The sequence below is a fragment of the Homalodisca vitripennis genome, chromosome 5 (genome assembly GCF_021130785.1).
Source record: "Homalodisca vitripennis isolate AUS2020 chromosome 5, UT_GWSS_2.1, whole genome shotgun sequence".
NCBI classification, from domain to species: Eukaryota; Metazoa; Arthropoda; class Insecta; order Hemiptera; family Cicadellidae; genus Homalodisca; species Homalodisca vitripennis.
The window spans coordinates 116,434,645-116,449,473 of record NC_060211.1 but is presented as its reverse complement, the minus strand read 5'-3'; the positions used below and the strand labels follow the sequence as shown (position 1 = coordinate 116,449,473).

The window sequence follows — 14,829 nt, the reverse complement described above, 5'->3', positions numbered from 1 at the left end:
GGTATTACGCATTGTTACTTTGTTCTTGTTTTATTCTATTGTCTGCCGTAATATTACAAAAGAAAATTTCTATGACAACTGTGCATCATAAGTAGTTTTGGCGTTCCCTACTAGATTTCTCCACTTCCTTGGTCCTTTGTCATGAGTGTTTGCACCTTGGTGAGTTCACTGTAGTTTGCACAGTGCAGACAGCTAACACTTGTTGATATTGACAAACATCCTGGAGTATTTTATGGCTTTATTTCTAGTGTAATTGTACTATGGAAATATCCTATCCACAAATAGATGATTGACTTCATTTTGCGTGTTCTTGCTATGGACACAGATAGTAAAAATAAGTTAGTAGAAAAAAAATATTTAAAAAATTTGAATATTTCTTTTCTCTTCTGTTGTTCAACTCGGCAAATTTTGCATCTCAGTCTTTTACGGGTAAGTGATCTCCTGAGGAGCTAGCACAGAAAGAATGTTGCACTTGTTCCACTTGAATAAAATGTTTAATTATCACGTCCTTAAAGCTGAGGTGTCATCTTGCCACTTAGCTTCGAAAAGATGCACGCACTGTTCCAGAGTGCGATATCCATGAGATGAAAGAATATCTTCATATACCAGCGTAGGGATTTCATTGGACTGGAACAGTAAGATAGCATTTGATAGCTTTTGTCAATGCCACTCATTCCTTTGTTATAAGCTACGATCATAGAAGGCTTCTTTGTAACTGTTCCTCTCTTGTTTGTGGCGTCTGTCATATCAGCCCCATGTGCTGTAGAAATACATAGCACATTACGTTTGTCCCGCTATTTCATGACAGTTACTTCGCTTTTTTGCCTGCTGATAAATTCACCCCTCTTCAAGTTAGCCTGAATAACTTCTTGTGTGTTGCCAACTGCCAGCTTGCAGGGTCAAGACATGTTGGTTTGATTTTTGAACAGGTCTTCAGCTAGCTCAACGCTATTGTAAAAATTGTCTAAGTAGACAATATGGCCTTTGTAAAGAAAGTTTTCCATTAGTTTCATCACCACCTCAAATGTGTGACTCTTTCCTTGGTGTTGTAAGGTTCCTTTGCCTTCATAAATGATTACGTTTAGAATGAATCCATCTGATGTACATAGTTCATACAACTTAACTCTGTATTTGTGAGCCTTGTTTTTAATATACTGCCGGAATGATAAACTTCTCCGAAACAAAACCATCGCTTCATCGAGGGACAGTGATTTTCCGGGTTTGTAAGTATCGTTAATATTTTGTGAGAGGTGATGTAACACTTGGCTAATTTTGTGCATTCTGGCATCAGTAGGATCTGTTTCAGAATAATAAAAACACAAACATTGTAGAATGGTTTCATATCTATTGCGAGACATTGTATGCCAAAAATATGGTATGTTCATATAATGGATCATTCGACCAATAGTGTTTCAGTGTGGGAATGCCTAAATTGCCCATAAGCATGGTTAGGCCTAAGAACTTTTTTAGTTCATCTTTGGTAACGTTGACCCATTTGTTAAGAAGTGAATATTTAGTAAGAGGGTTTCCTCGGGAGACTACAGCTCTTTTGTTCGTCCAATGGACGATTTTATCTAGAAGACAATCGTCAAAAATACTGCTAAAAACTTCTACTGAATCATTAGTTTATAGGTTGATTTTCTCACTACCTGTAAATTGTGTGGCTGATTGTATCTTTCCAGAAACCTTGCAGATTATCGTAACGCTCATGAACAGCGTTGACAACAAACTGTACATTAGGATTGAGATTTATTACGTTACCTTCATTATTATTATATCCATTAACTAGTTCCATGTGAACATCTTCTTGTACATAAGTCAATTCAACTTCACCTTCAACATCATCACCATGTTTGTTCATCCCAACCGAACTTGATTCAGTATCAGAACAATCAGAGGGACTATAATCACTCTAACCTCCTGAAGAAAGAAACTAGATTCACTGTCACTCAGAAAACGATCGATTTCACTGTTTGTGCTAATAAACAATCTATCTCTGTTAGGCTTCATTGTCAAGATAAACTAATGAACAACTCACAAACACAGTTTGGCGACTCCAAACATTGAGGTTATTTGGAGTTTTTAACGGAAAACATATGGTAGTTTAGTCAGCTGTTTGTATGACGTCACTAATTGTCAGACCCACAGACCAAGTGCCTCACATATGCGGCAGTCATCCCTGTAGACTGTTATGAAATGATCAAGGCTTTAAAATAGACTTACTTTTTTTCAACTATTTCATTATAGGAGAACAACGTCGCAAATGTGCGGCAGCAGTCTATTTTAATGAGACCAATGGCCACAAATGTGGCATTTATATAAATTGAATGTAAATAAAAGTCGTTTGACAGGTATTTGGTCTTCCGATCATATGTTAGTTTGGTTATTTAAATGCATATGTGACAGATACGGTCAAATAAAAAATAATTGAATCGTAAAAAGTAAGGCTCTGTGGTGTAATGGTAGCACATTCACCCGGCAAGTGAGAGATCCGGGTTCGAGTCCCGGCGAAGCAAGTACTTTTTGTGATTCAATGTTTATTTAAATTATATATATATATATATATAATGTATGTATGTATATATATATATATATATATATATTATGTATGTATGTATATATATATATTATGTATGTAATGTATATATATATATATATATACACAGGGTGATTCATGAAGTTCTCCCCCCACTTCTACAGCACATTGTACTAGTAAAAAATAATGAAAAAATGTTATATAAAACATAGGTCCGAAAACGCTTGTGTCCGATTTTATTCAGTATAACACATTACTAGTTTTTAAGCAAAATTAATCAGGTTGGGCCAACCGTACGCACCTTTTTATAATAGATGTTCGAAAATGAGGCCATCATTATCAATACATTTTGCAGCACGTTTGTGTATTGCTTTTTGTTGCGTTTCTTAATTTTTCAGGACTTTCCTGTATCTGCACAGCCGAATCCATAATACGGGCAATTAATTCATCACGAGAATTCACTTTTTGGTCTTGTATACAATGTCTTTCATCCATCCCCAGATGCAATAATCCAATGGAGATAGATCTGGTGATCTTGGTGGCCAAGGGTGAGGCCCTCCACAACCAATCCAGTGTCCAGGAAATTGATGATTTAAGTAAGCAGAAACGGCACGTGAAAAGTGGGGAGGTGCTCCGTCATGCTGGAAGTACAAATTTTGTCTGAGATGTAAAGGAACATTCTCTAACAGCTGCGGCAAACTCTTCTTGAAGGGAAATGCAAATAAAACTCAGCATTTAGGCGTCCAGGTAATATGAAAGGTCCAATCAGACCGATTGTGCAAAAGGCCACACCAGACATTGACGCTAAATCGGTGTTGAAAAGTTCTGTTCCACTACCTCATGTAGATTTTCTTCTGCCCATGAGTGTTCATTGTGCAAGTTATTGACACCATCCCGAGTGAATTGTGCCTCATCCGTAAACAAAAATACGCTTGTAGAGTTGAATATTAATATTAAAAAAGTTGCAAAACTCCAAGCGAAGCGGACCATCCCCTAGCTGTAGATGTTGAACCTTTTGTTTATGAAAACGAATAAAATTTGTTTCGATTAAGTGACCTCCACATCGTTGACTGCGAAACTCCTATCCGCCTAGAAATACGTCGTGTACTTACACCTGGACTGCGATGAACAGCATTAATAACAATATCATCATTCAAGTTGGACAGCTCGTTCATAATTGGTTCTAGTACTTGGTAGTGATCCTGTTTCCCGAAGAGTACGAAAAGTTCCTGAAAATTGTTTTGGTATCTGGAATCCTCCTATTAGGGTAACGTAGTTCATATTATTCTACAGCAGCTCTAGCATTACCATTACAGTAACCCAAAATAAAAACCATATCAGCGTATTCCTCTGATGTAAATAAGTAAGGCATTTTTTCGCTGAATAAACAATCGAATTATAACTCACAGAAAAATTGCATTTAATAACACGATTCACAGAACCCACGATCTCCTGCTGTAGCTTGCAAATACCACTAATACACAGTTCTAACGTAACAGTACAGAATACCATTGTTGATCAGCTGTTATTCGTGCGTTACCAACTTAGAAATTAATAAAACAAAAAACTGCATTTCGATGATTAGTAAACAATAATGGGAAAATGTTTGCTTCATTTATTTTCAAACATTTGATGTAAATTTTTATTTAAAAAAAAATACAACGTAAATAAAACATGATATTTTTTTATTTACAAACAAATTTATTTAACAGTTAATCTTGTTTTCTCAATTTAATCTCATCATTAAGGAAGAAACATTTTGTTTTTGTTTTATTTTAACTAAATACCGTACGGTATTTCTTTACAGCTAGTAATGTATTATACTGAATAAAATCAATTTTTTGGTACTTATTTCTGTTTTATTTTAGACTTTGATTATATCAATTTTCTCAGAATTAAATTCTCTACAATTAATGTTTGTTGATTTTTATGTATTTATTACCAATTTAACAAAGTTATTGTACATCAAACTTAAAAAAACATTGTTTCGGGCCCCAATTTTTTTGCATTTAACCCTGAATCCCTCAAAAACTACTACAGGTACAGTTCTGAAACCTATTTTATTAGCTTTATCAGGTAAAAATACATAAGAATCCACGATATTTCTTACTTAACCTTTCCAGCGTTATTGACGCGGATCCGCGGAGGGCCACTACAAGCTCAAAACGTTATTGCCGTGGATCCGCGTTTTTTGCATTCTTTATTTTCTTACTGCTATGTTAGTTGAATATTTTGCTGTTAGATGGTTCTAGTCGTCATGCGACATACAGACGGGTTGCCCTGCCTCAAATTCTGTTACAAATGGGAGTGGCAGTTGCTTCTAATTGGCCAAACACTGTCTAGCGGGCGTGGCCCCGCGCCTTTTCACAAAGTCATTGACGGGAGCTCCCGTCAAGGCATCTAGCCAGTTGTTAGTGAGAAGCGTCCGGTACACGCATATGTATTTCGGTTATCGCTAATTTTCTGTTGTGTCTTATTCTTTTTAAAGTAAATTATTCATATTAAATTACACAGCAGTTTCCAGTATTTATTTAGTGTTTTTTTTAACCATTATTCGTGTGAATGGCCTATCCAGACGATTCGGAATTTGAAGATTTGGTAATTCTGAGCAATTACTTGGTCAACCCCAAACTTTTTAATATTTTACTACGGTCATAAGGATGTTATCACAAAGCAAGAAACATAATTCAAGCCCTGCAAGGCTGTCCTACACGTTGCCGAGCGATAAGAAGGTTCAAAAGTCCACGCGATAAACAGTGGCTTGCGGGAGACGCGTGGAATGTCAGTTGTGGACAGCCCGCCACTAAATAAACACTCTTTGTCTACTTTTGTATTTTTCTAATTTTATTGGTTTGTAATATAGTATACGTTTATCTATAAAACTGTGTTTTCATTTTCCATACTTACTGAATAAATTATAAAAAATATTAGTGACAACTACACTGCTATTCTACGATATTCTCAAAAGTTAAAAATTATCCTAGGTAATCCAAAAAAGGCTAAACGAATTTTATTTACCGTTAAATAACTCTATTTTGACATACAGAAACGAAAATAAATTTAACTTTACACATTGGAAATTTAAAAAAATTGTAACTTTATCAAAGATCAGGTCTAATTTTTCATGACGCTTAAAGGGTTAATTAACCTTTCCAAAAGTTCAGTATGGCTTTATTTTACTCTTTACCCAGGAATTCAGGCAAAATCTTTCGCTAGCTGTAACTCGCTAACGAAGCGTTTTCGGACCTATGTTTATATAACATTTTTTCATTATTTTTACTAGTACAATGTGCTGTAGAAGTGGGGGGAGAACTTCATGAATCAACCTGTATATATATGTATATACATACATAAATACATATATAATAAAATACAATTTTGACATTGAACACATCAAAATCAGGTGATGTTTCATCACTTATTGTAGTCATTTCATCATACATTGGCGGCTTTGGTTGATTAACCCCCCTCCCCCTCTCAAGTTCAGAATCTGTAGGTTTGTTTCTCTTTTGCCTGTCTTTTCCTATTATTAGAGGGTTCAGGCACACAATCATTAGGATCAATTTAATGAGGAAGCTAATTAACAATTTCAGCTGTTATAAGACTAACACTCACAATAAACAATGGCTCAAAGCTGTCTTCACTAACCAACTTTTCTTTTGCCTAGGTCTAAGATCACATAAGTTTGTAGTTTTTCATTTCTTCGTAGTTTTTCATTTCTTCGTAGTTTGATTGTGGGAAGTTTTGCATTAGTGGAAGGCCTATCATAAACACACTTGGCCTCTCACTTACCTCTTAATCATGAAGGCTAACCTCAAAATCTGGGTTGAGATCATGGTCATCAAGAAACCCACCCTCTGATGCAGAATCATAAAGCTAGTCCAAGATTCTTTAGAATTGTATATTTCCTTTCGATTATTATATATTATTGTTCCCCAGTGAATACAAATAAAAATGTTTGGAAAGTCATTAGAATACTATCTCTACTGGTTTAAAATACCCAATTTTTCTCCTTGGCATGAAAAATCAGAAAATCCAAGGTTCTACAACGATTAAAAAGCATGTGAGTATGTAATAAATTTTAAGTTTTCTTAGTAAATGTTTTACTTTTATATAACAGGAAAATGTAAAAAATTGTCTTGATATACAAACATTTAAAAACTTAGAGGCCTACTGCAATACTCTAAAATCTAATGTGATACAATACTAAGAAAACAGAAAAAATGCATACAACTGTATAGTTAGAACTATTTCTTAAGAAATAAAAACATAAATCTGATATTTTATAAAATTACTGATACAGTATTGTTGTGGTTACCTTAGATTGGTTCGGCAATAAGTGGTGCACTTTTCCAGAGGTGAGCAGTCCCATCTCCCTGGCCTGGGCAAGAGTAATGGTCTTAGGGGAGGAGGTGACTATGGTCTTGTTCTGGCCAACTAATCTGATCGCTTGTCCTCCAGCCTCTCCAAATATAACTGGTGCATCAGGCGCTGCATGATTGTTGGGAGTGAATATCACCTTAGTCAACACCTGAACAAAGATCATAAAATGTGACTATAATAAACTTAAAAGAGAAAAATAAACCAGGTCAAAATACCAAACACAACCAAATACAGTACAATCCCTACAAAGTAAATTGATTTGTTTTCTCTATGATAAGAAGCCGCCAAAGAATCCTCTACACTGATCTTCACTGTTTCTGGAGTGACAGGATATTCAGGAAAATTAGGTTGAGGTATTGGGTCTGTCTCCTATTAAGATCTTATGCTGCGATCACCATAACAAGGAATAGTGGGTAGTACAGTGTGTTGATAAAAACCATTATTTTATCTTGCCTCCTAGATCTCCAGATATTAGTTTGTGTGTGTGTGTGTGTGTGTGTGTGTGTGTGTCACACAACAAATTATCAAATTATGACCAAACACATCATCAGGCAGACAACTAACACTTAACAAAAGAAGTTTTTTTCTTAAATGCACCAAAAAAATTCTTAACTCCACTTGACATGACACTTAAAATAGGTAAACAAATCAGTAATGATGAAAAACAATGTATTAGCTTATCACTTCTGGAAAATAAATGGGTGACGGATGTTACAGTCTTGCTGTACTATGATACACACTCGTCTTTTATTTTACAATCTGACAAAAAAATTTGTCTCATGAATGCTGTTGTAACACATTCAATCACATGCCTCATTGATTATGACCATCTTATTAAAACCCCTGAAATTAGACCAAAAGTCACTTGTATTTTTCCCTATTCATGATCTAGTTCATAACATCAAAATTAAAGACTGATGATACACAAAACCTTTATAAAACAGAAGGTTCACACTGGAGCCTATGGTTTTCTTAAGAAGTATAAATAAATTCCTGTACTTTGACACAAGCCAAACCTATAATTTGACCCATGTTTAGGAGGTAAGCAAGAAAGTAAATAAATAACTTAGGGTTGAAAATGAGATTTCTCTTCATATTGTGGTAGTGCCCCAGCAGACTAACACAGTTGACTGTGGCGTCTATCCGACAATGTTCACTGGCCTTATCTTACAGGTGGACAAATATGGTGACCTTGACACCCTTGGGGTGAATGGAAGTCGGCTACTGTGTTAAATTAAACCTGCTGACATCATGACAAAACGAGGCCAACTTGCATAAATATGGCACAATCATAAACATCTACAGTAGAATTCGCTGATATTCTCTGATATGATGGAATCCTCTGAAACCATACCTGTTCAGTCTGTACCTGTGGAGAATAAATTTAATAAGCCCAATAACCAAAGAACAAACAGTGTAAATTGGCAAAAAGTCTATAACTCTAAATGTACTAAACACCATAATAGGAAGTCTAACAAAGCCAAGTCAAAATACGTAGATTCAACTTTCTTCCCAAATAAAATCTTGACCAACTTAAGGATCCGCTAGGAACACCTAAAACAAATCAAACCAGATTTAGGAGCACAAGATGGAAGGGATGGATCTGTGTAGGCTCCCATGAGATTGAACAAGTGAACCTTTTTGCAGATAGTGAAGGGAGAGGGCTTCCTGAAATTGTTGGCTCTTGTAGTAATGGGAAGATCTCAATAGATGATTAGCAAAGGCTGGTGATAACATAAAACATCATTGTGATCAGGCTGCTAAGTCATAGCATGGGCTCCTCGTCCTACTAGCCGGAACTAACAACCTTTAAAACAAATCTCCACAATTTATATATAAAATAGGGAAACCTGTGATATAACCCGTTTCTGCTCTGAGTTGCACTTTGAAGAATCCGTAACCTTCATAGATGAGTTGAGAATTATAGTGGTTTGATATACCTTACTAAGTGGTTCAAATAATACCATAGTGATACTACCCTTATTCTACAAAATCTTTTTAAGCGATACAATTACCATTACTGTACTTAAATCGAAATCAAACAAGAGGAACAATTTCTTAGATAATGTTTTGCAAATAAGAAAAATTTTCAGGGATATCCCTCTTGTCAAATTTTTATTTCCCTTTCTCAGATCACAGTTGCATCCCCGTCGATCTACGGAAAATTTCAAATTACAATGTCCAAGATAATCAGTAAAATAGTGCTAGTGATTTAAAAATAGTATTTTCTAAACATTCCCTTAAAGATCTTACTGTGACATTGGCATCATATGACTGGGATGTCATAATTTATCAATATTATAATCATAGTGATGTACCACTTCTCTTCAGCAAATTTTGGTCTGTCATTGATGATGCTTTATTGAATTTCGAAATTCTACAATATGTTATCTCCAGTAAACCAAAGAAAATAACAAATAAGTGGTATAACCAGAACTTGGCTAAAATGAAGAAAAACCTATTACATTTCCATAATATATAAGAAAATAAAATCAAGTTAAAACAATACTTTTTAACCCTTGAAACTAAGTAGAGACAAGCTATTGCCTCAGCCAAGCTTCTATACAATGAAAATTATAAATGGAAGCAATAATAAATGCAAAGCCGCTTGGAAAATTATTTAAAAAAATTATCTGTAAGATACCAAATTAATCCAATAAAACTAATTAATCTGTCCTGATGTTTTCAATAATTATTTCATCAACTCTGTCTTAGATATTAAAAAGAACCTAACTCCAGTTATAGGAAAATTATTTGAAGCCCAGTGTATAAGCAAATGTATAACTAACTACCTTGAAACAAACAATACATTGTTTGATTTAATACATTAAATCCCATGAAATTTGGTTTTAGAACAAACAAATCTACTTTTCAAGCTTTAGGTAAATTAGTATGAGATGTCTCACAAGCATTGTCAATGATCCTTTTTTTTTATGACAGTAAAATGATTTTGACTTTGACTCCTTGAGATAGTATCCAGACTAATGGTGGCTATGAGAGTTTTTACATTATTTGATTACTTACTTGCTTGGAGTCACCTGTTTACGTCTGGCAGTGACCTTGACTTAGAGCTACTTAACAGTAAAATAATGCACACAAATATAGTGTGCATAATTGGTGTAAATATATTGGTTCTCTCAGTAAAAAAAACTAAGCATCTTTACAATTAAAAAAAATAAATGAATTTTTCATTCTGATCTACTGGAGAATGAATGTGAACTAAATTACTCTAATAATTTCTGTTGTTAAAATTATCAATAAAAGAAAACTAAACTTACATTTTTTTTTGGCTGAGCAACTGTAATGAAAGATTTTTTTCCTTTAAGAGTATCAGGTAATGGCCTAATAGCTTTCAGCTGAGGTAAAGTAGCAGCGGCCTGTTCAACAACTGGAGTAACAGCAGGCTTAATAGGAGCAGTCTTCACCTTTTCTTGATCGCTAGTATTTGTTTTTTGAGCATGGTCAGCCGCTTTTTGTTCATGTAGACTTGGTGTTGCTATAGTAATCGTTTCTCCAATATCAAGATTTTCCTCAATGATCGAAAAGTCACTCAAATCTTTTGACTGGTCATCTATATCCGTTATATCTGGCAATATGGCACCTTCTTCATTTGCTTGTTCTGCGACAATGGTAACCTCATGATCAACAACATTAACATCATCTACAGTTGGTATTGACATTATTTCATCAATAGTAACATTTTCACTTGCTTCTAATTTTTCCAATTCTTCTTGTATATCTACAAAATCTGAAAGCTGATCTGGATGAAATTCTGATAGTTCTTCGACTTCAGGAAGAATACTTTCACCTTCATTTCCAATAACTGGACAGAAAAACATATTATTAGTATTGAAATTACTTTTGAAAAAAGTATTAGGAAACACTATGTCTCTCATATTCTTTTTTTAATAATTAGATGAGTTATTCCTCAAGAAACTGGCAGCAAAAAGAAGAATATTTTCCAAAGAAAATCATTACATTTTCTATAATTCATCAAAATTTAAAAAAAAACTATATCCATTGAATGTTAATTATATCTGAAAGACGTTCAATTTGATATTCAAACTAGTTGAGTCAACTAGTCTTTTTGGAACAGTTTAAAAATAAAATGTATGGCTAGTAACAAAATTATAAATCTCACATCACATGGAGTTACGTGAATAAACTAAAGGTTTGTGCAAAAGTGCGGGAATATATTTTTAAGTGTATAAGCAAAACATGCTATAGTTTTTCTGTGATAATGTAAGATCTTAGGGGAGAAAATCATAGTAGATTTACTAATAAGAAACATTTTAAGTAGATATCATAGAAATCTGCCTATTACAATCACCCTTATGACGAAATTTCAGAGAGAAAATTTTGGGTTTTCTTTTATTGTGACCCAATCCAAAACCACCACAATCCAAACATTTATATATATATTTTTTTAGCTGGGACTGGAACTCGGATCTATCACTTGTCAGGCAAGAATGCTAACACAACATCACAGAGCCCTTCCTTTTTCGATTCAATTCTTTGTATTTGACTGTTTCAGTTTTTCACATATGTAATTAAATAACCAATCCAACATATCATTGGAAGGCCAAATACCTGTCAAATGACTCATTACATTTGTATGAACATCAAAAACCTGATTTAATTTCAATAACGATTGAATCACAAAAAGGTGGTAAGTTAACGTTCAGAACCAGCAAGTAAGAGATCTGGATTCCAGTCCGGCAGAGCAAGTATTATTAGTACCGATACTTACCCAGGTACAAAGGCAATACTTGCACATCGCCTGGATGAGTTCGCTGGTTAATAATTAAACTTATAATAATTAATGGTCTTAACCAATTAAACTTTCAAAATAGCGGCCATTTGAAGTTTGGAAAAGGAATGGTTATATGAGTTATTATGCACAAAAAAGTGTTTTAGAAATCTTAGGAAGTCTACAGTAATGAATGATACACATTTAGAAGCTTTACATATGTATAAACAAGTGAGATATGATTACAACAATCCTAATGGCTGCAGGTGGCTATCATCTAACCAAAAACTTCACTGTTTTATGAAAATTTCAACTTTATTAAACATTAACCCTTATAACCCGGGCGGACAATATATTGTCCGCCGAGTTACTCGCCAAACGTACGGGCGGACAATTTAGTGTCCGCCGATTTCATGTTTTGAAATAAAGTATCTTGGCTCAAGAAATATATATTTAATTGTGTTTATAGTTTTTTGTAGTTTATTGGTGATTTAGTAATCAATATAAATCATCTATTTAAAAGTCTTTGACTTTATTTTATTATAGATACTGAGTCGTTCACAGCTGATCAATGCGTCTTGGCAGTCGGCAGGCGATGCTGTTTTACTCTGCTTCAAGCAACTGTACCAGATTAAAAAAAATTGTAAATATATAAAATAGTGTTTGTAAAAATGTGTAAATAGATTTTGTGACTTAGTGATAGTGAACAAAACTTCATTGGTTCAATGATTGGAACTCCTTTTGATGCTATCGGTGAGTGATTTGTATTTGATTTAATTTTTCCAAAAATTGGCACATAATTATATTTTATTTTATTATAAAATTATTATTTGTTCCCCTAAGGGTATGAAATTTTGATATGTTATAGCTAATTAAATGCAGAACTGAAATATTTGGCTCTCCATAGTAAAGTTTTTATTATTTCTTGTAGTTTTAAGGCTGAAAATTTATTTTTTTAACATTTTTAAAAGTTTATAAACATAAAAAACATATAATAGCTAATTATTAAATTGCTTTGATAAACTTTAAAATTCTTTATTTAGTTAGAAAATTTAATTCTGCAAATTTTGGTACCAGAAACATTACAATAGCCTGAGTAGAAATCAGAAAAATAATTTGTTATAAAAAATCATACAAAAACAAAGCAGTTTTATGAGACTTTCATAAAATTAGTGCAGCAGTTTTAAGAGAACATTGTTTTTTCTCCCGGGTTAAAAGGGTTAAAACTACTACGAAAATTGCATAAATATAACAAATAATGCTATAATCTTGAAACAAATATAGTTCTAAATAAATAAATCAGTATTAATTTTATTGATATTAATCAATAAATGGAGTGTACTGTATAAAAATGTTGAGAGACTATATATGATAGAGCACTCAAATCAAATATTTTTCAGCTCAAATAGCTGTTCTTGTTCTAACTGAGATGATTTCAAACTATACTGTTGTAAAATTGGATGATCGTGCTAAAGTTTGTTTGGCATAATTATAGTTGTTACATCGTGGTATAAGTTGTTCCACTTTGTTCATGGCTAATAGCTAGTGAAAATACTGTGTGCAATAATTAGAGTCCGTGCACCAATAAATGTCCACAGGTCATGTACTAAAAATATAAATAAAACTAAGCATTTATGCAGGTATTAAAATTAAACACTAACCAACATTTAAAAATATTACTACATGTAAGAAAATAAAGTTTTGACTAACAGTTACAAACAGTGTGCATTAGTTCATCATCATAATCACCTGTTCACCACCAAGAAGGTGATGTACATACATAAAACCAACAGAAACACTGGCGTTGACAAGTAATATGTTAATTTGAAGTAAAATATTTTTTTACTGTTTGTTTCTAAATAATTTTTTATATACAAAGAATTGCAAAACACATTTTAGCAATCGGTAACTGCATACTGCCAATCAGTTATTATCTGTGAATAAGCGCAGACTCTCAACGATGTGCTAAGATAAATATAGAAATACAACTACAGTATAGCCGGAATATTATTCGTTAAAATAAATTAATTTATATGTAAAGAAACTTTACAAAATAAACTACATTTTTTCACATAGGAAGTACAAAAAAAGTATACAAAATCGGTAATACTGCCAAACAGCTTTCATCTCTGAATATACATATTAAAGTTTGAGATATAGTTCAGACACATCACTGAGCTATATAATTTTATTATAATTTTGTAATACTGTGACATTCCAAAAATATTTTAAACAATTCTTTTGATCTAGGAATCTAGTTATGAGTTGTGGTATCGATTATCAGAATCGATCCATATCCCAGTAAAATATCCAGGGTCATTATAAAACACACATAATCTAAACACTTTTTTTCCGGAACTAAAAACATCGTATATTCACGTGTTCATGGACAGTGGCAGCCCTAATTATAGTTACACAAAAAAGTTATATGCGACAGAAGTTACTGAAGTGTGGTTAATTCGCGATCTGTAGAATGAGCAGAAATCGGTAACAAACCGTACCTTCCATAGCTGCCATTGGAATAGACGCATAATTAACGTAATCTATTACTGGCGCTTTGATATTTTGTGTTGGGGCTTTTCCTAGTGCGCCAGGCGCGGCTCTGGATTGTTGTCTTAACCTCGCCCCCCTGGACATTGTCATTCAGGCTATGGCCAGGAGGAGTGCCTACTGTCTTCAGCAGATGGGACTCTGGTCGGGCTGCAGTGGTGGACACTGCAGAATTAGCACTCTGATACAGGAGGATGTTTTGCACATGATCTCTGATCAGATGCCACAACAATTTTCCTTTGACAAACCCTTTAGGATTATTTTACCCTCAAGGGATGATGGGTCAGAGGGAAAGAAACCTCTTCCACCAGCGGAGCTCGAATGGTTCACAGACGGCTCTAAAACAAAAAGCGGCACAGGCGTTGGAATTCTGGGAGTGAGACCATGTAGGGAGCTGGTGGTCCCTATGGGTCCGTATCCGACAGTCTTTCAAGCGGAGGTCGCAGCTATTATGGAATGTACTCGTGAGAATCTTCGTCTGCGATATAGGAGCAAGACGATTAATATTTACACGGACAGTCAGGCAGTGCTGATGGCGCTGGATTCTTGCGTGATCAAATCCAAACTGGTTTGGGATTGTTATCAGGCAGTTTCCTCCCTTGCCAGAATC

General features: G+C 34.0%; 1 protein-coding gene across 2 annotated transcripts in view; it reads right to left on the bottom strand.

Moving 5' to 3' along the window:
• Positions 1–14,829, bottom strand: part of LOC124362782 (protein lin-54 homolog) — a 63,100-nt gene that overhangs the window by 40,154 nt on the left and 8,117 nt on the right. For both annotated transcript variants that reach the window (XM_046817564.1, XM_046817563.1), the window contains exons 2-3: positions 10,198–10,742; positions 6,855–7,067 (exon numbers count right to left, since the gene is read on the bottom strand). In XM_046817564.1, the coding sequence (XP_046673520.1) occupies positions 6,855–7,067; positions 10,198–10,742 (758 nt within the window). The remainder of the gene's footprint in view (positions 1–6,854; positions 7,068–10,197; positions 10,743–14,829) is intronic.